This window comes from Budorcas taxicolor, chromosome 22 (assembly GCF_023091745.1).
Source record: "Budorcas taxicolor isolate Tak-1 chromosome 22, Takin1.1, whole genome shotgun sequence".
Taxonomy (NCBI): domain Eukaryota; kingdom Metazoa; phylum Chordata; class Mammalia; order Artiodactyla; family Bovidae; genus Budorcas; species Budorcas taxicolor.
The window spans coordinates 24,776,446-24,798,241 of NC_068931.1; the positions used below are offsets into that span (position 1 = coordinate 24,776,446).

The 21,796-nt window shown below is 37.7% G+C and overlaps 1 protein-coding gene across 1 annotated transcript in view; it reads left to right on the forward strand.

Moving 5' to 3' along the window:
• Positions 1–21,796, forward strand: part of CCDC178 (coiled-coil domain containing 178) — a 374,413-nt gene that overhangs the window by 329,549 nt on the left and 23,068 nt on the right. The window contains exon 20 of the mRNA XM_052660209.1: positions 7,502–7,635. Coding sequence (XP_052516169.1) covers positions 7,502–7,635 — 134 coding nt within the window. The remainder of the gene's footprint in view (positions 1–7,501; positions 7,636–21,796) is intronic.

Genomic DNA, 21,796 nt, shown 5'->3' on the forward strand with positions numbered 1-21,796 from the left:
CTTAAAGTTTAGCTTTTCTCATTTTAATCTATCTTGCTTTTGTTTTAGTGGATATCGTGAGTTAAGGATCTAATTTGTGTTGTATCTTTGTACAGGGAAAACTAATTATGCCATCCTTTCTCCACTGACCTAAGTGCTATCTTTATCATATTTTGAATTTCTGTATTTTATATGAATATTTCTGTTGTTCAGCTCTCTTTTTTTGATCAACTGTTTTTTATCCATTCCAATGATGATACTGCTCTTAGTACAGTATTTGAGCTTATTCTATTTCACAGTCACCTTAGGTGTTCCCAGTCCTTTGTTCATCCATACGAACTTTAGGTCAGGTCACATGAACCCTGATGAGATTATAGACAACTTATGAAAAATTGATATGCCCATGATCCTCTCCTCACATATGTGGACATGTTATATCTCCATTTATTCAATCCTTATTTTATATTTTTCAAAAATGTTTTTAAATTTACCTTATAAACCTCTACATATTCTTTAATAGATTAAAACCTAGAATAGATAGGGAAACAGTGGAAACAGTGTCAGACTTTATTTTGGGGGGCTCCAAAATCACTGCAGATGGTGATTGCAGCCATGAAATTAAAACATGCTTACTCCTTGGAAGAAAAGTTATGACCAACCTAGATAGTATATTGAAAAGCAGAGACATTACTTTGCCAACAAAGGTCCGTCTAGTCAAGGCTATGGTTTTTCCAGTGGTCATGTATGGATGTGAGAGTTGGACTGTGAAGAAAGCTGGGTGCCGAAGAACTGATGCTTTTCAACTGTGGCGTTGGAGAAGACTCTTGAGAGTCCCTTGGACTGCAAGGAGATCCCACCAGTCCATTCTGAAGGAGATCAGCCCTGGGATTTCTTTGGAGGGAATGATGCTGAAGCTGAAACTCCAGTACTTTGGCCACCTCATGCAAAGAGTTGACTCATTGGAAAAGACTCTGATCCTGGGAGGGATTGAGGGCAGGAGGAGAAGGGGCTGACAGAGGATGAGATGGCTGGATGACGTGAGTCATCACTGACTTGATGGACGTGAGTCTGAGTGAACTCTGGGAGTTGGTGATGGACAGGAAGGCCTGGCGTGCTGCAGTTCATGGGGTTGCAGAGAGTCGGACACGACTGAGTAACTGAACTGAACTGATCTTACACTTTGGAGAAGGAAATGGCAACCACTCCAGTACTCTTGCCTGGGAAATCCCATGGACAGAGGAGCCTGGCGGGCTGCAGTGCATGGGGTTGCAGAGAGTCGGCCACGACTGACACGACTGAGCACAGCACAAAGCAGCAGGCCACCACCAGCATCTTACATTTTACATTGTGGTTATGAATGGAATTTTAAAATTACAATTCAGATTTGGTTATAACTAATTTTTTAAGTGCTACTGATCTTTTTCAATGCTACTCTTGTAGGAAAAAAATGTCCCTAAACTCTCATTACCTCCTATCATTGATTTATAGATTTTCCTGAATTTTCCATGTAGATATTCTTCCTCTTATACCTATCTTTTTTATTTTATTATTGCTTTGGCCAATGAAATTTTAAAGGTATTGATTCCTGATATCCTTACTTATTTTTCCTTGGCATTCTTGGGAATGTTTCTAAAGTATCTCTATTTAGTAAACTTTGTTGGAAGGTTTTGGTTTATACCCTTTAACAGGTTAAAGAAATTTTCTCTGTTCCTTCCTATTTTGCCATTGTTGGCAAAAAATAATTTTTTCATTGTTGATTGTTTTTGTTCAGTGTTAATTCATATCAACTTCTTTTGGGAATGATTCTTTTCCTTTAATATATTGATGTATTACATGAAAATATTGTTGATAATGAATCATTTTTAAATTTCTGGGATTATTAAATCACAGTTCTTCTATACTCTCTTCAATTAAAATAATGAGCTCCTAGATGGTACAAACCATTCCATCAATCAATAAGTATTTATTAATCACCCTCTTATTACTAATAAATCAACTTCAGTCTTAAACCAAGCAACAAATTAGGAGAACGCTTTTACTTTGCATTCAGAAAATACAGATGGTAAATTATTTCCTTGCTCGGCAAAGAGGAGAGAAGAATTAAGAACCCATTGTTAACTACTTTTGCATAAGAAATTGGGCCAAAATGTAACAGCTTAAACCAATATAGCTTCACTTTCTCACAAAGTTTCTGAGGGTCAAGAATGAAGAGGTGCTTAGCTGGGTGGTTTTGGCTCAAGGTCTCCCACAAGATTGCCATTGAGTCATTGGTTGGAGTGGCAGTCATCTGAACAGGCTAGAGAATCTGCTTCCATTATCACTCACAAGGCTGTTGTTCATTTCCTCAGCATGTGAGTCTTTCCACAGAGCTGCTCACACAACATGGGAGCTGGCTTCCCCCAGATCAAATGATCTGAGAGAATGAGAGAGAAAACCCAGGATAGAAGTCACAGCTCTGTGTGTGTGTGTGTGTGTGTGTGTGTGTGTGTGTGTTGGAAGTAGCATTCTATCTTCCACCATATTCTATTCAGTACAAGAGAGTCACTAAGTGACTCAAAGGAAGAGAATTCTGCTTAATTTCTTAAAGGGTAGAACTATCAAATAATTTGAGAGCCTATTTTAAAAATCACACTTATGAATACTTTTTTTCCCTTGACAGTAAATAACAGATCCTTCAACACTATTTCACTGTCTTTCACAATGTATCCCAGTTGTCCCCTTTGAGCTAGGCAGAGCAAGGCTTTACTTTATTCTCGTGTCAACCATAATGTAAACCAGACCATTTTATGCTCCACACTAGCCCTGGAGAAGGAGAAGGCAACCCACTGACCCACTGCAGGATTCTTGCCTGAGAAATGCCGTGGACAGAGGAGCCTGGCAGGATACAGTCCATGGCAGCACAAAAGAGCTGAATATGACTTAGAAAGTAAACAACAAAAACTAGCCCTGGAAAATAACTGAAAAGGTGGTGCTCTGAAATTTTGAATTCTATGCTAAGAACATGAGAATGGTATAAGATGATATTTTGGTGCTGATTTGATTATGGCTAGTCCAATTTTTTTTTGAAACCTGTAATTGAAATATCAAATAGTGTTACTTTATTCTTAGCATATTGTATTTTTACACACATGTAAACCCATTTAGAGGATTTGTGTGGTATGATCTATGCAACATAGCATTTAATATTAAAGCCAGGTTTATGTGATATATAGGAGTCAGCAGCTATCATGAATTTATATAGGCAGACAAAGTAACTGAGATGTTAAAAATTCATATAATTTAGTGTATTAAAACAAGAAAATGAAGAATCTCTCATTCTTATAAGAATTGAGCCAGGAAGCCCAGAATACTGGAGGCATTGAACTGGAGTCTCCTGCATTGCAGGCATATAGATTCTTTACCAACTAAGCTATCACAGAAGCCCCCATCTTATAAGTGACGATATTAATTTATTCTGTTTTACTGTCAACAAGTATCTAGCTTTAAAGAGTAAATAAATGTCAAGAACCTAGTTAAATTTAATCAGAAGATATGTTTTACCAAATGTGTAAATGGAGTATTGTACATTGTATGCAGTACTCACAAGGGTACATTATACACAGTGCTCACGTTGACACAAAATCACCAGCTCTGTCTCCATAACGTCATGTCAAAATGGACATTGACTGGTTTTCCTCCCCATAAATAGGTACATACATAGTGATCATTATCTCAAAAGAAGTATCAATGCATTCCAACTTTGAGCTTCCTTCAGCAAAGAGTTCACAAAGCAGGTATTAGAGGCAGACTACTAAGTGTGGTACATATTTGAACTGCTCAGAAACCGTTGTCAGAAAACTCTTTCTTCCTCTTTCCCATTCAAAATGGTTCAAAGTACATACCAGCTGTTTCCTGATTCCGCTTTCCTGACATCATTGATCCCTCACTTCCTCCTTTTGTATACAAAGTCAAGGGCAACGAAGTTGAGGTTCTTTTCCCAAGATGACTCTTCCTGCACTAATATTGCTCCTCCTTAGACTTTTATAAGAATATTCCATTCTCTTCCAAAATTCTTGAAATCCTTGCTTGGGGCTTGTAGGCCAGTCCATCTGGCAGTGGCTTTCCATTCTTCCTTCTGAGTACACAGCAAGTCCTCAGAGTGCCCTTGCTAACCTTCCACCCAGTGGGTTTGTGTCCCTCTCTGTCTTTTATTGTTTCTTCTATCACTTACTTCCTCATCCTACCTCACCTTCCTGTCTGAATGAGAGAGCAGGCATGTCATCATTTCAGGAAATGATTATGCTTCAGTAATGCAATCATTGGCATGTTTCATTCCAAAAATATTGGGTTAATTGAAGTTGATGAGATCAAAAACTGTTTCAGTTACTTTGATCCCACCTGAATTCTGCATCCGCCTGAAGGACTTTTCCACTCAACTGTGGAAGGACTTTTCCACTCAACTCTCTCTCTCTCTTTCTTTTGTTGTTCACTTGCTCAGTCATGTCTGACTCTTTGTGACCCTATGGACTGCAGCACACCAGGCTTCCCTGTCCTTCACTATTTCTTGGAGTTTGCTCAACCTCATGTCCACTGAGTCAGTGATGCCATCCAACCATCTCATGCTTTGTCATCCCCTACTCTTCCCGATTCAATCTTTCCCAGCATTAGGGTCCTTTCCAATGAGTCAGCTCTTCCCATCAGGTGGCCAAAATATTGGAGCTTCAGCATCAGTTTTTCCAATGAATATTCAGGACTGATTTCCTTTCGGATTGACTGGTTTGGTCTCCTTCGTATCCAAGGGACTCTCAAGAGTGTTCTCCAACACCACAATTCGAAAGCATCAATTCTTTGGCACTCAGCTTCTTTGTGGTCCAGCTCTCACATCCATACATGATTACTGGAAAAGCGATAGCTTTCACTATATGGACCTTTTTCAGGCAAAGTAATGTCTCTTCTTTTCAATATGCTGTCTAGGTTTGTCATAGCTTTTCTTCCAAGGAGTAAGCATCTCTTAATATCATGGCTGCAGTCATTTTCCACAGTGATTTTGGAGCCCAAGCTCTCTTTCTTTGATTTTTCCTTTATGTATTTTTGTGAGTCTTGCATTTACTTGGTTTATTTTTTTTCTCTTCTTCCATTATTTTGTAAGTTCCTAAACATCTTATTCACTTGTTCACTTTTGACACCAGAATTTTACCATTTCACTTTATTGAGTTAGTATCAGTAAGTATTTATTGAGTGATCATTGTTGGCTGACATCTTACAATTGGACTTTTATCATAACCACTTTCCTAAAAGGGTGTCATCATGACCAACTCTTAATCAACTGTCCTTCCCAGGTCTTAAATATTTTTCCATATATATATATATATATATATATATATATATGTTTATATAGATATAGTTGATCATTATATTGTCTTTAATGTGCATATGTATGCATATATATGTGACTTTTATTAGATTCTGATTCTTCTTTAAGAATGTCTTCAATTATTCTCTTCCTGGTTTATCTTTTTGCAAAGGCTTATTAGCTATAGATTTTTGAGATATTGCTCTTTCTTAGTTGATACTTAAAAAACATCTCTACTTAAGTAGCTTCAGTTACTACTTAAAGTACTAACTTAAGACCTTTGTGGCTACCTTAAGCTAGAGCACAGAACAGTGAATAAAATTGGCTTACTATATACAGCAGCTTCTCCTCATTTAAGATGTGGGTGTGGGAAACATTGTCATCCAGTTCTCGCTGGTTGATAAGCTCCCACTTGGAAAATTTTCCACACATTGAGGAATTTCCACTTGTGTAAAAAAGCTTACCTTCACTTTTAGGAAATCTTCTAGAATTCATCTTCCTTTTATTTGCCTTCTGTCATACTTGTGTACATCGTAGTAATAGAATAATACTTTGAGTAAAGTGTTCTAGTGTCTTAATGAATATATAGATACAGCATACCCTCACCCCACTGGCTGTCAGAGTTGGCAGAAATTTTTCAATATTATATTAAAATTATTTAAGTATTTATTTAAATAAATATTGAAATATTACAGAAAAATTAATATTGACAGATTTTCCTCTTTAAAAAGTGATTTACCATTTAGTTCAATAGCCTAAATTATCTGAAGTGCTCAGAAACTAATCTCAAGTAATGTAGTTCAGCATTTACCAAGATAAAATAGCTTTAGAGGCAAGGTTTTTTTTCATCCTAAATGAACCAATTAACCAAGAATAGAGACTTTGTTTTCTGTGGATTTACCTAGATACCTATGTGTAGCTTTTTTCAATGCATGATGAAGATCATAAACATAAAGAATTCACAGGTAGCAGCATGTAGCTACTTTAAAGATGGTGATTTTTAAGTAAACTGTTTTATTGAAATATGTACACAGGAAGCTCCACAAGTTACAGGGGCACTGCTTGATGAAGTTTTGCAAGCCTCCCTTAAATGTAACCAGTACCCAAAATAATAAATAGAACATAAAATGGCCATTTTATGTGATGTTTTAATTCTTTTATGAAGAAATATTTGATATGAAAATTTTGGTATTTATTTCTTTGTTCTGGAAAACACATCTAAAAAGAAAGCAATATAAACAGTTATTCATATTACCAAAAAATAAAAGCATTTTCACTTATAGAAACTTATGAGTAATATTTTTAATGTTTTTTGGGTTAATTTTTATGAAGCTTATTTTTTTGAAAATAATTATAGCAATTCTGTATGGTACAGCTATGCTAGCTGTTGAAGGACAAGTGTAGATTGCCTTGGTAACACTTCTACTGTGGTTTTTTTGTTTTTATATTAAATTTCCAAAAGATGGAGAATGCCTCACAGGAGAAATCTTTCTTTCTCTGTATAGTTTCTACAATTAAAGTCACTTGTGAATGTCACATCCACTGTACTTGAGTGCAGTGAGATGTTCCTATGTCACATAGTCAGAGGGAGGTAGATTAATAGGGAATTCTAGCTGGAAATTTCTTCCCTGTTATTGTTCTCCCTAGCAGTTGATGGCTAAGTTAATTCTCTTTAGTTTTGTCATGCTCTAAAGCACACATTGCCAAGCCATTGTAAGGCTTTATGAGGAGAAAAAAAGAAGTCGACAGTGTCCATCAACATCTTCAAGTTGCATTTTTAAACTTTGGCCTGACCTGATGTGCCATTCAAAGAAGCTGCAAAAGATTATTTTTAAAGAAAGGTTCAATATGTCCTGAGGCTATCGGTTTTGAGTTAAACTGGGTGAAGTAGAAATATTTTACTCATCAGCTTTGCAGTCACAGAGTTTGCTTCAGCTAGAACAAAACTGCTGAGGCATTTAGAGAAAATTAACCCCCCATCCTGGCGGCCAGATGTGACTGGTTTCTGATGAATGCACATGAGTGGGCTGAAAAATCAAGAGACTGTGAAATTCCTGTCAGGCCCATACAGTGCGGAATGGGCTATTGACTGCTTTCTATATTTCCCTCCATCATTCTTCTTGAACACTGCCATTAATTTCCTCTCCCGCTCTGACTTGTGTTTTTGCCCCCCTCCCTCTCCCCTGTAGTTCTGTCAGCTGCAAAGGAGGATACACAAGTTGTGGCAGAAGCACTTCGAGCTGGTGGTCTTCTACAGCCAGATGAGGCTGGCCAAGTTCCAGACAGACTCTCAAGAGAGTATTCAGAAAATATTAGCTGTGCAGGTAGGTGACTGCAGGGAAGTGGGAAAGATCATTCTGATCTAGATTGAAAAGCAAATGATGGGTAGTGTGATGAAGCATTAAAACCATATCCCATCAGAGTTTTATAAATTTTTAACCTCTTTAATAAACTGGAATTGCATGAAGGATGAATTCAGTAAGTTAGCATATACACCATGCATACTTTGGGGGAAAAGGGAAATTGAACTTCTCTCTCACAGACCTCAGGATGGATTTTTATACATACATTTGATATACATATAGATTTTCCAATCTTCAGGCTTTGCAGACACTGCCTGGCTGTTTAAAAGACACTGTCAACAGTTGCCTTGTGTTGCCTTTGTGTGAAATCTACTTCAGTGAAAATGAGACTTGTGATTATTCTATTTAACTGTTTTCTTTCCCCTTCTGTTTTTGCAAGAGACTCCTCCTCCTAAGGCCGATTTGGAGATGACTTTATTTGAAAAATAAGCAATTGGGGAGGAGAATGTATTAATAACTGTGGTTCCAGATACATGTGAAATTTTACTCTTTGTCTCTGTAGAAACGTCTAGAGGATCAGCTGTCCTTATTTTAAGACTCTGATCTCTTTTGGAAGACCATATTAACTGTTTGAAGACTATTATTTGAAAACTACTTACATTTTTATCAAATGAATATTTTGCTATTTGAAATGTTATAATATGTGTATAAAACAATATTCCAAAGGAAAACATCCACCACCAGTTCTATCAAGAATAAAAAGTACCTCTTCTATTAAAATGTAACATCATAAAAAAACCATAGTTTTTATTAACTTAAGGTATTAACAATGCATGCTGAAACTGACCAAACAAAATCTTTTCTAAATATCTTAATTATGTGTGCATTTCATGATGCTTTTAATGCAATTAAACAAGTGTGTGCTGCAAAGCTCTTGCAAAGCTATTTCAAAATTTCATTTTTACTTGTGGCTATTTTTGGTGTTTCCTTCTGAGGAGTATATAGATAGATATATAGACAAATACCCCATATATAATGGAGAAAGAAATGGCAACCCACTCCAGTATTCTTGCCTGGAGAATCCCAGGGACAGAGGAGCCTGGTGGGCTGTGCACAGAGTTGGACATGACTGAAGCGACTTAGCCCCATATATAAAGTATGAAAGTTGAAAAAGTATCAGTTGCTCAGTCTGTCTAAATCTTTGCAACCCATGGATTGTAGCCCACCAGGCTCCTCTGTTCATAGTATTTCCCAGGAAAAAATACTGGAGTGGGTAGCCATTCCCTTTGCCAGGAGATCTTCCCAACCCATGGTTCAAACCCAGATCTCCTGCACTGCAGGCAAGTTCTTTACCTTCTGAGACACCAGGGAAGTCCATAAAAAGAATATATGTACTTCAACAAATATATGTACTTTATATATATGCTCTATTTATATACTTTATATAGGAGTTCTATTGATAATGGATTACAACAAAGATTTTAAATAATTGGAGAAATTTAAATTTTTGGAAAGGCAGTGCTTAAAATGTGTAGGTTAAATAGAAATTCACATGCAAATTTGAGTAGAAACTATAATTTCAGTATTTTAGAAATCACAAGCATATTTCTTTCCTTAAAAATGCCTGTTAACATTTAGTATATTAAAAATTAGAGTGGCTTAACCCATGATTTTCTTTTAAACATTCAAAGGTGATCTGCATGTTCTAATTATTGTCTTTAAAAAATCCTATATTTCTGCCCAAATGTAAACATTCTTAAAAGTCTTACCAGTGATAAATGTGCATTGTGAATTATGGTGTATTTTGAAATATTGATAATGTCAATAGAAATTATTTGAATATGGGTAAAATGAATTCTAAATCCATAATCTTCAATAGTCCTTATTCTAATTTTGCATTAGAAATTCACCAATACTTTCTTTACCAAACTTGATTTTAAATTACTTATCTTTATGTCTGTTACATCTCAGCTGAAGTGAAAGGACAGAAACGATAGGACCATGTCAATACCTACTCAATACCTAGAGATACAGCAGCAAGACTGGGTTGTATTGGGGGAACTTGAGGAGCATAACATAGTGGATTCTCTTCTTATCTACTGGAGATACCTTCCATTTAGAAAATCACAAGTTTGGCTTTTAATCAAAGTTTGAAAATATCATTTTCATGATCTTGCCATAAAACTATGGAAACATGTGCAATCCTCTGGAAAAATTCAAGTCCAAACCCCGCAACATGGTACACAGTCCCCAGCTCCTGCTAACGTTCCCAGCTTCATCCATCTCCACACACATTCCTTCAGTCAATTTTAGCCTCTCCAAAATTCCTACTAATCAGGACACCTTCTATTTATTCCTCTTCTACTCCTTTTTCTGCAATACTCTTTCTTACCTTTCCTGTTAAAGAACACCTGGTTTCAAATCAACCATCTCCTTTGCAAAATCCTTCCCGAGTTCTTCCCCCTCCTTCCTCTTCCAGATGAATTAATTTCGACCTTCATTGATCTCCTACTGTATGCTGTGCACACCACCATAACACAGTGATATATTCAGCAGCTAATGCTTCCTACCTGTTGGTGAGCCCTCCTACCTAGAGGCTTCTAAATTCCCTTGGGGCTTTGCACCATCAGTGAAATTAGCTCAATTCTTGTTCCATTTTTAAGGGTGTATGGTAGCAAGGCCACCAAGGGGACGGAAAGTATTCCATGCCCATCTTGTTTTCATCTATTATATGTGCTCAGTTGCTCAGTCGTGTCTGACTGTGAGACCCCAAGGACTGCAGCCCACCAGGCTTCTCTATCCGTGGGCTTGTCCAGGCAAGAATACCAGAGTGGGTTGACATTTCCTACTCCAGGGGATCTTCCCAACCCAGGGATTGAACTCATATCTCCTGCATTGACAGGTGGGTTTTTTACCACTGAGCCACCTGGAAAGCCCTTTTCACTTACTATATCCAGTTTTTAAAAAGAAAGACATGACATTGTAAATCAACTATACTTCAATAAAAATTAACTAGAAAAGAAAAGTAAAAGAAACACATGGTAGAGTGATTGGATGTGTTTGCAGAGTGAGTCAGTCTCTATAGTTTGACTCAACATGGCTAAAAATTGCTGAACAGACCAGACTGTCGTTGCTCTCTGTTTTTATGATTTAGTAGCGTATCCATGTTGGACACTAATGTGTCCTATTTTGAAAGTAGTATTGTAATCATGCCATAAGGCATTAGTGAACTATTTGACAAGAAAATCATCTGATGAAGCTTCTGAAAAGTAAACTGTATGTGTAACTGATACTGAGGAAAAGTAATCCAGAATACATATTGAACAGAAAAGGGCAACTTTGTTTCATCCTTGAGCTTGGAGCAGTTCCTTGCAAGACCATCAAAACCCATAACTGGCAGCTCTTGCAGATGGCAGAAACCCAGGAGGGCCGATAAGCTTTTGAATTACATGATCGAGCAGGAACCGATAAAATGAACTATATCTGGAATGAAGAATCTGCATATTTATTGAAGCCACTTATATCAATGTACATATGGGGATTTTAGTTCACCACAATTTTAATATGAGCCAAAGCGAGCTACTACAAATTTAGAGCCAACGCCATGATTCAGCTCTAGCCAGCAAGTAAGACATCTTAACTCCGACCATATGCAGTATACAGTCCTAACATCACATGGGAGCCCATGGAAAGTAAGTACTGTGATTTCATTTTAGCATCATTATTTTTCTCTTTTTACTTTTAATGTATTTAATGCTGTGATCACATTAACATGTTGTAGCAAGCCTGGCGTGCTACACTCTGTCGGGTCACAAAGAGTCAGACACAACCTAATGACTGAACAGCAGCAACAATGCCGTGATATTTATACCTCTTTGGTAACTTATTTGGAAAAAAAGAATCATCGTAGAGTCATCGTTTAAGTGAAAGAATGTGATGCAGCTACCGCATGTTGATGTGATCTTAGGCTGTAAAGCACAGGTGTTTTGTTTGGTTAAAGGATATAATAACTCTCATTGCTCTCTTGCAAAAGTTGAGTGCTTCTGCAATATTTTGTACAGGTTTGGAAAGTTTAGTTTATAGGTCATATTGATTCACTTGAGAGTGAATCAGTTACACAGTTTAACATGTTTACAGATCAGTCATAGAAGCAAAATCCATCTTATTTAGAAGATATGTACTTCAGATGGATAGAAACAGAATGAAGAGCTTCAAAAAAAGAATAAGAAGTTCTCATTTAAAAGGGGGCTTCGCAGGTGGCGCTAGAATCCACCTGCCAATACCAATTTAAGAGAGATGAGAAAGAAGTAAAATTTAGAATGCACTAAATATAGAAGACTTCGGCATGGCAAACATCTAAATGGCCACTAAATGAAGGTCTATGCGTGAATATGTTGAAGAGCTCCAGAGGGCAACATCTGGACCAATGATGGCAGAGTCTGGAAGATGGGTTTGGGCCCAGTAGGAATACATTTTTCTAACAAGTGATGCTGTCCAAACATGTGCTGCTGATACTCAAGCAGAAGTTCCTGCAGCGGTAGAGAGAAAGCAAATGTTCTAAGAGGCAGCCAGAGAGCAGCTCCTCCCAGGGCTCCTCCTGGAATATTCTCCTGACCCCCTTACACAACATCTGTTTGTGTGTCCAAATCTCTACCCACTAGAAAGTCAGCCTTCTCAGTTGGAAAGCATATCCTGGCACTGACTATAATTCTCAAAACATGGTAAGTACTCAAAAATCTTTGTTGAGTGAATTTATTATTAAGTGAACTAGTTTATTAAGATTGAATGCGATAACCTCAAAGGTTCTTTTTCAGCTCTTGGTGCCTACAGTTGTATGGTTAATAAAAAGAAGCACTCTTGAGGTGCTTTGCCAGAAATTTTGATGGCACAGAAGTAAGATGTTTAATCATTTCACATACACACATGCGTGAATGCACACACAAAAACACACACAATACATATAGGGACAGCCCAATTTCCTATTTCTGAAAAAGAACTGTATCAATGAAAAGTCAGAAAAAAAAACCAGGGTAGAAATCTAAAATAACTTAATAATGTGATATAAAAAAAAATCTCTGAAGCTATGTGATCTCTTTAAAGATAAAAGAAGTTATAGAAATTTGGATTTTTAAAATAAATTCATTTAGAGATATTATGATTGAGGAATACCATTAAATTGCTAATCTTTACTGATTAACTCTAGATGGAAGTAGAAGATATTAAAATATAGTTGCCAGTAGTAAGTCTATCTACTGCTGCTGCTGCTAAGTCGCTTCAGTCGTGTCCGATACTGTGCGACCCCATAGACGGGGCAGCCCACCAGGCTCCCCTGTCCCTGGGATTCTCCAGGCAAGAACACTGGAGTGGGTTGCCATTTCCTTCTCCAATGCATGAAAGTGAAAAGGGAAAGTGAAGTCGCTCAGTCGTGTCCGACTCTTAGCGACCCCATGGACTGCAGCGCACCAGGCTCCCCCGTCCCTGGGATTTTCCAGGCACAGTACTGGAGTGGGGGGCCACTGCCTTCTCCTAGAGTATCTACTAGAAGTTCTAGAAATGAGATTTGTCACTCCCAGACTACTAGAGAAACAAACAAAGTGTCGTAAAAGGTTGAATAATTCAAAATGCAGGAAAGAAGACAGAAAGAGTATAATAATGAACAAAATAAGTCCAAACATATTAGTAACATTAATAGCTAAATGATTTCATTACACAGTTTAAAGTAACAGGTTTACAGATTGGTCTTAAAAGCAAAATCCATCTCATTTAGAAGGCATGTACTTCAGACAAATAGAGAGAGAAGAGCTTAGAAAAAAAAAAAAAAATGAAGTTCTAATTTAAATAGGAGCTTCCCAGGTGGTGCTAGTGATAAAGAATCTGCTTACCAATGCCAGAGACATAAGACACAAGGGTTCAGTCCCCGAGTTGGGAAGATCCCCTTGAGAAGGAAATGGCAACCCACTCCAGTATCTTAGCCTAAAAACTCCATAGACAGAGGAGCCTGGCAGGCTACAGTCTATGGAGTCACAAAGAGTTGGAGAGGACTGAGCACACAAACACAATTTAAAAAGAGAGAGAGACTTAAAAGGAAAAAGAATTAGAACACTAAAACATGGGTATTTCACATTGATAGAATATAAATATAACTTATGAAGGCACACACTAATGAACATAATGCACATGGCAAAATAAGTTCAGAATATATAATGTAAGAACTGACTGAAAGCCAGAGAAAACTTTAAACATTTACAGTCACAATGGACAATATTAGCACATCTCCTTGAACTTTATAAAGTTAAAAGAAAATGAGGGTTTCACATAACAAAACCTGTAAGTTTTGGTTCAACAACAGAGAAATTCAACTTTAGAAAATCAGTTCAGTTCCGTTCAGTTGCTCAATCATGTCCGACTCTGCGACCCCATGAACCGCAGCACACCAGGCCTCCCTGTCCATCACCAGCTCCCGGAGTCTACCCAAACCCATGTCCATTGAATCAGTGATGCCATCCAGCCATCTCAGTCTCATGTTACTGTAATTTAATTTAACAACAGGTTAAAAGACATATATTATATATTTTATATTTTTAAATATTATATTACTAAATATATGCTGAAAACACTTAATATCAAGGCAACATATACTTACTCTAATAAAAGTCACAAAAAGAATTTATAATAAAATTCTCTTAGTAAAATGTACTAAGTGATACGTTACTGGAAGCATCTTATTTAAATCAGGAAAAAAGTAATGATTCCTGGCTATCATTATTGTGCATCACTGCTCTGAAGCGTTAGTAGTAAGTCAAGAAAAATAGGAGGTACACTGTGTGGGAAAAGGTCAAAACTATCATTATGGCCTGATAATATGGTGTTTCTCTTAGAAAATCTAGGGGAATCAACCAGAAATGCATTAGAGTTAATAAGACAGTTCTTTAAAATGGCAGCCTGAGGTTTAGCATTCCTAAGAATAAACCTGGCAAAGCACCTCAAGAATGTGCGCTCAGTCATGTCTGAATCTTTGCAACCCTGTGAACTGCAGCCTGCCAGGCTCCTCTGTATGGAATTTCCCAGGCAAGAATACTGGAGGGGGCTGCCATTCCCTTCTCCATAGATCTTCCCCACCCAGGGATCGAACCCACGTCTCTGGTGTCTCCTACACTAGCAAGTGAAGTCTTACCACTGATACACATGGGAAGCCCTGACAAAAAGTTAGCTTAAACCTGTTAGAGAAAGCATCTAAGCAAGCCTGAAAAGATATAAGCAAAGACTTAACTAAAAATTAAATACATATTATTGCATATACATATATTGGGTAAGAATATTATACATATTGGGAAAATGCCAATTTTAAAAGAAAATTTCACATTTGAAAAATCTATAAATTCAATACAGTCATACTCAAACTCAAGACAATATTTTTTAGTGAAGCTTGAGAAAGTGATTCTAAATGCCTTTGGAAGATAAAAATCCACAAAAATACCTGACTTTTTTTTGAAAAAGAACAATTATTGCTGAAGTCAGGAATTTATATCTTTGGATAGCAACATATATTTTTAAAAAGCTGTATCAATCGAATGAAACAGCATAACACTGATTTAGAAGTAGATCAAAAGCTCTATAAAACAAGAGCAACTGGTAAACGTTTTCTTTCAAGGATCAGTTAGTAATTATTATAAGCTTTGCAGGACACTCAGTCTTTGTTGCAATTACTCAATCCTTGTAGCAGGAAAGAAGCCTTAGAAGATAGTATATGAATAGATGGAACTGTGTTCCAATAAAATTTCATTTACAAAACAGGCAGCAAGCCTGAGGCTATGCCCTGAAATAGAGCATCCAGGAATGCCCCAGGATTATTAGAAATTTAGAATGTAATAAAAGTAGGATTTCAAATTGTATATGAGGGTGGATTATTCACTTCTCAGCTATCTGAGGGATGAAAGTAAATATCTGAGGGATAAAGTAAAATAAATTATTTTATGTTTATATAAATTTTAGAATAAGCATTAGAAATTTTATAGTATCTTTTAAAAAACACAGCCTACTGAGTAGTATTGAAGCAACAAAGGCCTTCTTCTCTAGAGAGCAAATGTATGGTTATGGGGGGAAGGGATAGTTAGGGAGTTTGGATATGGCATGTACACACTGCTATATTTAAGTGGATAACCAACAAGGACCTACTGTGTAGCACAAGGATCTCTGCTCAATATTATGTAACAACCTAAACAAGAAAAGAATTTGAAAATAGACACATGTTTATGTATAACTGAATCACTTTGCTGTATACCTGAAACTAACACAACATTGGTAATCAACTATGCTCTAATATAAAATAAAAAGTTATTTCCTAAAGAAAAAAAGAGGCCTTCTTAAATGAGGGAAGAAAATCACTAAGAAAAATATTGTTAAATTTGACTACCAAAAACAAAAAATATTTTCATTAACAAAGATACAATAATAGCAAAACAGATAAAATTTCTTATCCTTATGAACTTACATTTCAATGGCGAAAACAAGACAGTAAACAGGTTAAAGTTATAGTGAAGCTGTGTACTAACAAAAAATTAAAATAGGTAAAGGGCATATGAAATGACAGCAGAGGTACTGAAACAGTGCATTTTTAGCAGTGCATTTTGACTTATTACTTGTGTAATAATTGCTCAAAATAGTTTTAAAGGGTAACCATTTTTATTTGTTGAATCTCTCTCTGTGTTGAACTGGAAATATCGACTTAATTGCTTGAATATCAGAGTTTGTTTTAGGGTAGGTGGGTCGGTGAGTTGTTTGACTGCTCATTTGGAGGTATCACCTGAGATGTGAAAAACGTATCAACAGCATATGCCCAAGAGTGGCTGTGAGAATTGGATGAGATGATGTATGCAACATGCTCTGTACACAGTCAACAATTTACAACTTTAACTCTCTTCTTTTTTGTCCCTGATACTGCTGTAAGGTGCTTCCAAAAATGCAACAAATTCCTACCAAAATTTGCCAAAATCAATTCATCACAGAAGCAGTTATACTTTCTAGTCTTTCCACCTTCAGAACTTGCAACACCATGTTTGACATCATTCCAAATGCAGGGATTCGAGAAAATATTGATCCAGATAGGTACACAATACATCTAGACATGTAATGTGTCAAAAGAAATTCTTGGTTGACTTTACATCCTTTAATGATTCTTGCCTCAATCATTAAAGTATGCATAAACACATAAACTAAAAAGAGAATTAATAAACATTCTAAAATAAACATTCAGATAATGAACTATTAATACATTTTAACCAGTATTTTCTGTTAAATGTAAAATCAGCATTCCACCTTCATCCAAGGCTTACTGTAGCTAAGAAATAAATGCCTGTTGCCAAAAGTCAATTCAAAGCTAGAAAACTGTAGGTGAAAGAGAACTTATGAGTTGACTTCTTCTATACCCCTAACCTTTGGGGTGGATTTTTTTGCTTTCTTTCTATATTGAAGGTATACTTTTATATTTTTTGGTTTTTTCTAATTTTTATTAAAATATAGTTTATTTTCAATTGTTCAAAGGTTTACAATGTTGAGTTAATTTCAGGTACACAGCAAGGTGATTCAGTTATATATACATATGTATGTGTGTGTGTGTGTGTGTATATATATATATATATATATGTATTCCTTTTTAGATTCTTTCCCATTATAGATTATTATACAATATTGAGTATAGTTGCCTGTGTTATACAGTGGTTCCTTGTTGGCTAACTATTCTATAAAGAGTAGCATGTCTATTTTAATCCCAAGCTCTTAATTTAACCCACCCTGCCCTTTCGCCTTTGGTAAGCACAAGTTTCTTTTCTTTGTCTGTGAATCTACTGCTGTTTTTGTTAATAAGTTCATTTGTGTTATTTTTTTAGATTCACATATAAGTGATATCAGACAATATCAATCTTTGACATACTTCACTTAGGATGATAATTTCTATGTCCATCTATATTGCTGCAAATGGCATTATTGCATTCTTTGCAATGGCCAAGTGATATTCCATTCTGCATACGTACCGCATCTCTATCCATTCAACTCTCACTGGACAATTAAGTTGCTTCCATGTTTTGGCTACTGTAAACAGTGCTGCTGTGAACATTGGGGTGCATGTATGTTTTTGAATTATATTTTCTCCAGATATATACCCAGGACTGGGATCACTGGATCATATGCCATCTACATTTTTAGTTTTTTAAGGAACCTCCATATTGTTCTTCATAGTGACTGCACCAACTTACAACCCCACCAGCTGTGCAGGAGGGTTCCTTTTCCTGCACATACTCTCCAGCATTTAATTTTTGTAGCTTTTTGATGAACCCCATACCTGCCTGAGATGCTCAGTGTGCTCAAACAAACCTTGTGCACACCAGGACCTAGAGACCCCACAGAGACTGAGCCAGAATTCTGTTTGAGTGTCTCCTGCAGAGGTATAGGTCAGCAGTGGACTGCTACAGGGGCAGGGGCTCTGAGTGCCATAGACATGGGTATGGCAAGCCCTCTGGGAGGAGGTGGCCATTAACCCCACCATAGAGCCACCAAAATTTACAGAAGATTGGGAAACAGATTCTTGGAGGGCACAGACTAAAACTTGTGAAACCAGGAACCAGGAGAAAGAAACAATGACCCCCTAAGAGACTGACCCAGACTTGCCCGTGAGAGTCCAAGAGTCTCCAATGGAGGTATGGGTCAGCAGTGGCCTGTTGCATGGTTGGGGGCACTGAGTGCAGCAGTGCATGCATGGGACCTTTTGAAGGAGGTCAACATTACCTCCACCATAGCCTCAGGTCAAACAACAGGGAAGGAACACAACCCTGCCCATCAACAGAAAATTGGATTAAAGATTTACTGAGGATGGCCCCGCCAAACAGAACAACCCAGTTTCCCCCTCTTATCCTTCTCCATCAGAAGGCAGACAGACTGAAAACCACAACCACAGAAAACTAACCAATCTGATCACATGAACCAGAGTTAGCCTGTCTAACTCAATGAAACTATGAGCCATGCTGTGTAGGGCCACCCAAATGGATATGTCATGGTGGAGGGTTCTGACAAAACGTGGTCCACTGGAGAAGGGAATAGCAAACCACTTCAGTATTCTTGCCTTGAGAACCCCATGAACAGTATGCAAAGGCGAGAAGATAGAACACTGAAAGATGAACTCCCAAGGTCAGTAGGTGCCCAATATGCAACTGGAGATCAATGGAGAAATAACTCCAGAAAGAATAAAAAGATGGACCAAAGGAAAACAACACCCACTGTGGATGTGACTGGTAATGAAAGTAAAGTCCAATGCTTTATAGAGCAATATTGCATAGGAACCTGGAATGTCAGGTCCATGAATCAAGGCAAATCAGAAGTGGTCAAACAGGAGATGGCAAGAGTGAACATCAACATTTTAGGAATCAGCAAACTAAAATGGACTGGAATGGGTGAATTTAACTCAGATGACCATTATACCTACTACTGTGGGCAAGAATCCCTTAGAAGAAATGGAGTAGCCATCATAGTCCACAAAAGAGTCTGAAACACAGTACTTGGATGCAATCTCAAAATGACACAAAGATCTCTGTTCATTTCCAAGACAAACCATTCCATATCACAGTAATCCAAGTCTATGCCCTGACCAGTAATGCTGAAAAAAATGAAGCTGAATGGCTCTATGAAGACCTACAAGACCTTCTAGAACGAACACCCAAAAAAGATATCCTTTCCATTATAGGGGACTGGAGTGCAAAAGTAGGAAGTAGAGATACCTGAAATAACAGGCATATTTGGCCATGGACTACAAAACAGGTCAGAGGCTAATAGAGTTTCACCAAGAGAATGCACTGGTCATAGCAAACACCCCCTTCCAACAACACAAGAGAAGACTCTACACATGGACATCACCAGATGGTCAATACAAAAATCATGTTGATTATATTCTTTATAGCCAAAGATGGAGAAGCTCTATACAGTCAGCAAAAACAAGACCAGGAGCTGACTGTGGCTCAGATCATGAACTCAATATTGCCAAATTCAGACTTAAATTGAAGAAAGTAGGGAAAACCGCTAGACCATTCAGGTATGACCTAAATTAAATCCCTTATGATTATACAGTGGACCTGACAAATAGATTTAAGGGACTAGATCTGATCGACAGAGGGCCTGATGAACTATGGACACAGATCATGATGTTGTACAGGAGGTGGGAATCAAAACCATACCCAAGAAAAAGAAATGAAAAAAGGCAAAATGGTTGTCTGAGGAGGCCTTACAAATAGCTGAGAAAGGAATAGACACGAAGGGCAAAGGAGAAAAGGAAAGATATACCCATTTTAATGCAGAGTTCCAAAGAACAGCAAGGAGAGATAAGAAACCCTTCCTCAGTGATCAATGCAAAGAAATAGAGGAAAACAAGAGAATGGGAAGGACTAGAGATCCAATCCCAAAGAAAGGCAATGCCAAAGAATGCTCAAACTACCGCACAATTGCACTCATCTCACATGCTAGTAAAGTAATGCTCAAAATTCTCCAAGCCAGGCTTCAGCAGTACATAAACTGCGAACTTACAGATCTTCAAGCTGGTTTTAGAAAAGGCAGAGGAATCAGAGATCAAATTGCCAACATCTTCTGGATCATCATAAAAGCAAGAGAGGTCCAGAAAAACATCTACTTCTGCTTTATTGACTATGCCAAAGCCTTTGACTGTGTAGATCACAATGAACTGTGGAAAATTCTGAAAGAGATGGGAATACCAGACCACCTGACCTGCCTCTTGAGAAATCTGTATGCAGGTCAGGAAGCAACAGTTAGAACTGGACATGGAACAACAGACTGGTTCCAAATAGGGAAAGAGTATGCCAAGGCTGTATATCGTCACCCTGCTTATTTAACTTCTATGCAGAGTACATCATGAGAAACGCTGGGCTGGAAGAAGCACAAGCTGGAATCAAGATTGCCAGGAGAAATATCAATAACCTCAGATATGCAGATGACACCACCCTTATAGCAGAAAGGAACTAAAAAGTAACTAAAAAGCCTCTTGATAAAAGTAAAAGAGGAGAGTGAAAAAGTTGGCTTAAAGCTCAACATTCAGAAAACTAAGATCATAGCATCTGGTCCCATCACTTCATGGAAAATAGATGGGGAAACAGTGGAAAGCATGTCAGACTTCATTTTGGGGGGATCCAAAATCACTAGATGGTGATTGCAGCCATGAAATTAAAAGACGCTTACTCCTTGGAAGGAAAGTTATGACCAACCAAGATAGCATATTCAAAAGCAGAGACATTACTTTGCCAACAAAAGTCTGTCTAGTCAAGGCTATGGATTTTCCAGTGGTCATGTATGAATGTGAGAGTTGGACTGTGAAGAAAGCTGAGTGCCGAAGAACTGATGCTTTTGAACTGTGTTGTTGGAGAAGACTCTTGAGAGTCCCTTGGACTGGAAGGGGATCCAACCAGTCCATTCTAAAGGAGATCAGTCCTGGGTGTTTTTGGAAGGACTGATGCTAAAGCTGAAACTCCAATACTTTGCCCACATGATGCGAAGAGTTGACTTATTGGAAAAGACTCTAATGCTGGGAGGGATTGGGGGCAGGAGGAGAAGGGGACGACAGAGGATGTGATGGCTGGATGGCATCACTGACTCGATGGATGTGAGTCTGAGTGAACTCTGGGAGTTGGTGATGGACAGGGAGGCCTGGCATGCTGCAATTCAAGGGGTCGCAAAGAGTCATGCATGACTGAGTGACTGAACTGAACTGAACTGAGAGATTTCTTCAAGAAAATTAGAGATACCAAGGGAACATTTCATGCAAAGATGGGCACAATAAAGGATGGAAATGGTATGGAACTAACAGAAGCAGAAGATATTAAAGAGGTGACAAGAATACACAGAAGAACTATACAAAAAAGATTTTCATGACCCAGAAAACTACGATGGTGTGATCACCCACCTAGTGCCAGACATCCTGAAATGTGAAGTCAATTGGGCCTTAGGAAGCATTCCTATGAACAAAGCTAGTGGAGGTGATGGAATCCCAGTTGAGCTGTTTCAGATCCTATAAGATGATGCTGTGGATGATGCTGTGAAAGTGCTGCACTCAGTATGCCAGCAAATTTGGAAAACTCAGCAGTGGCCACAGGACTGGAAAAGGTCAGTTTTCATTCCAATCCCGAAGAAAGGC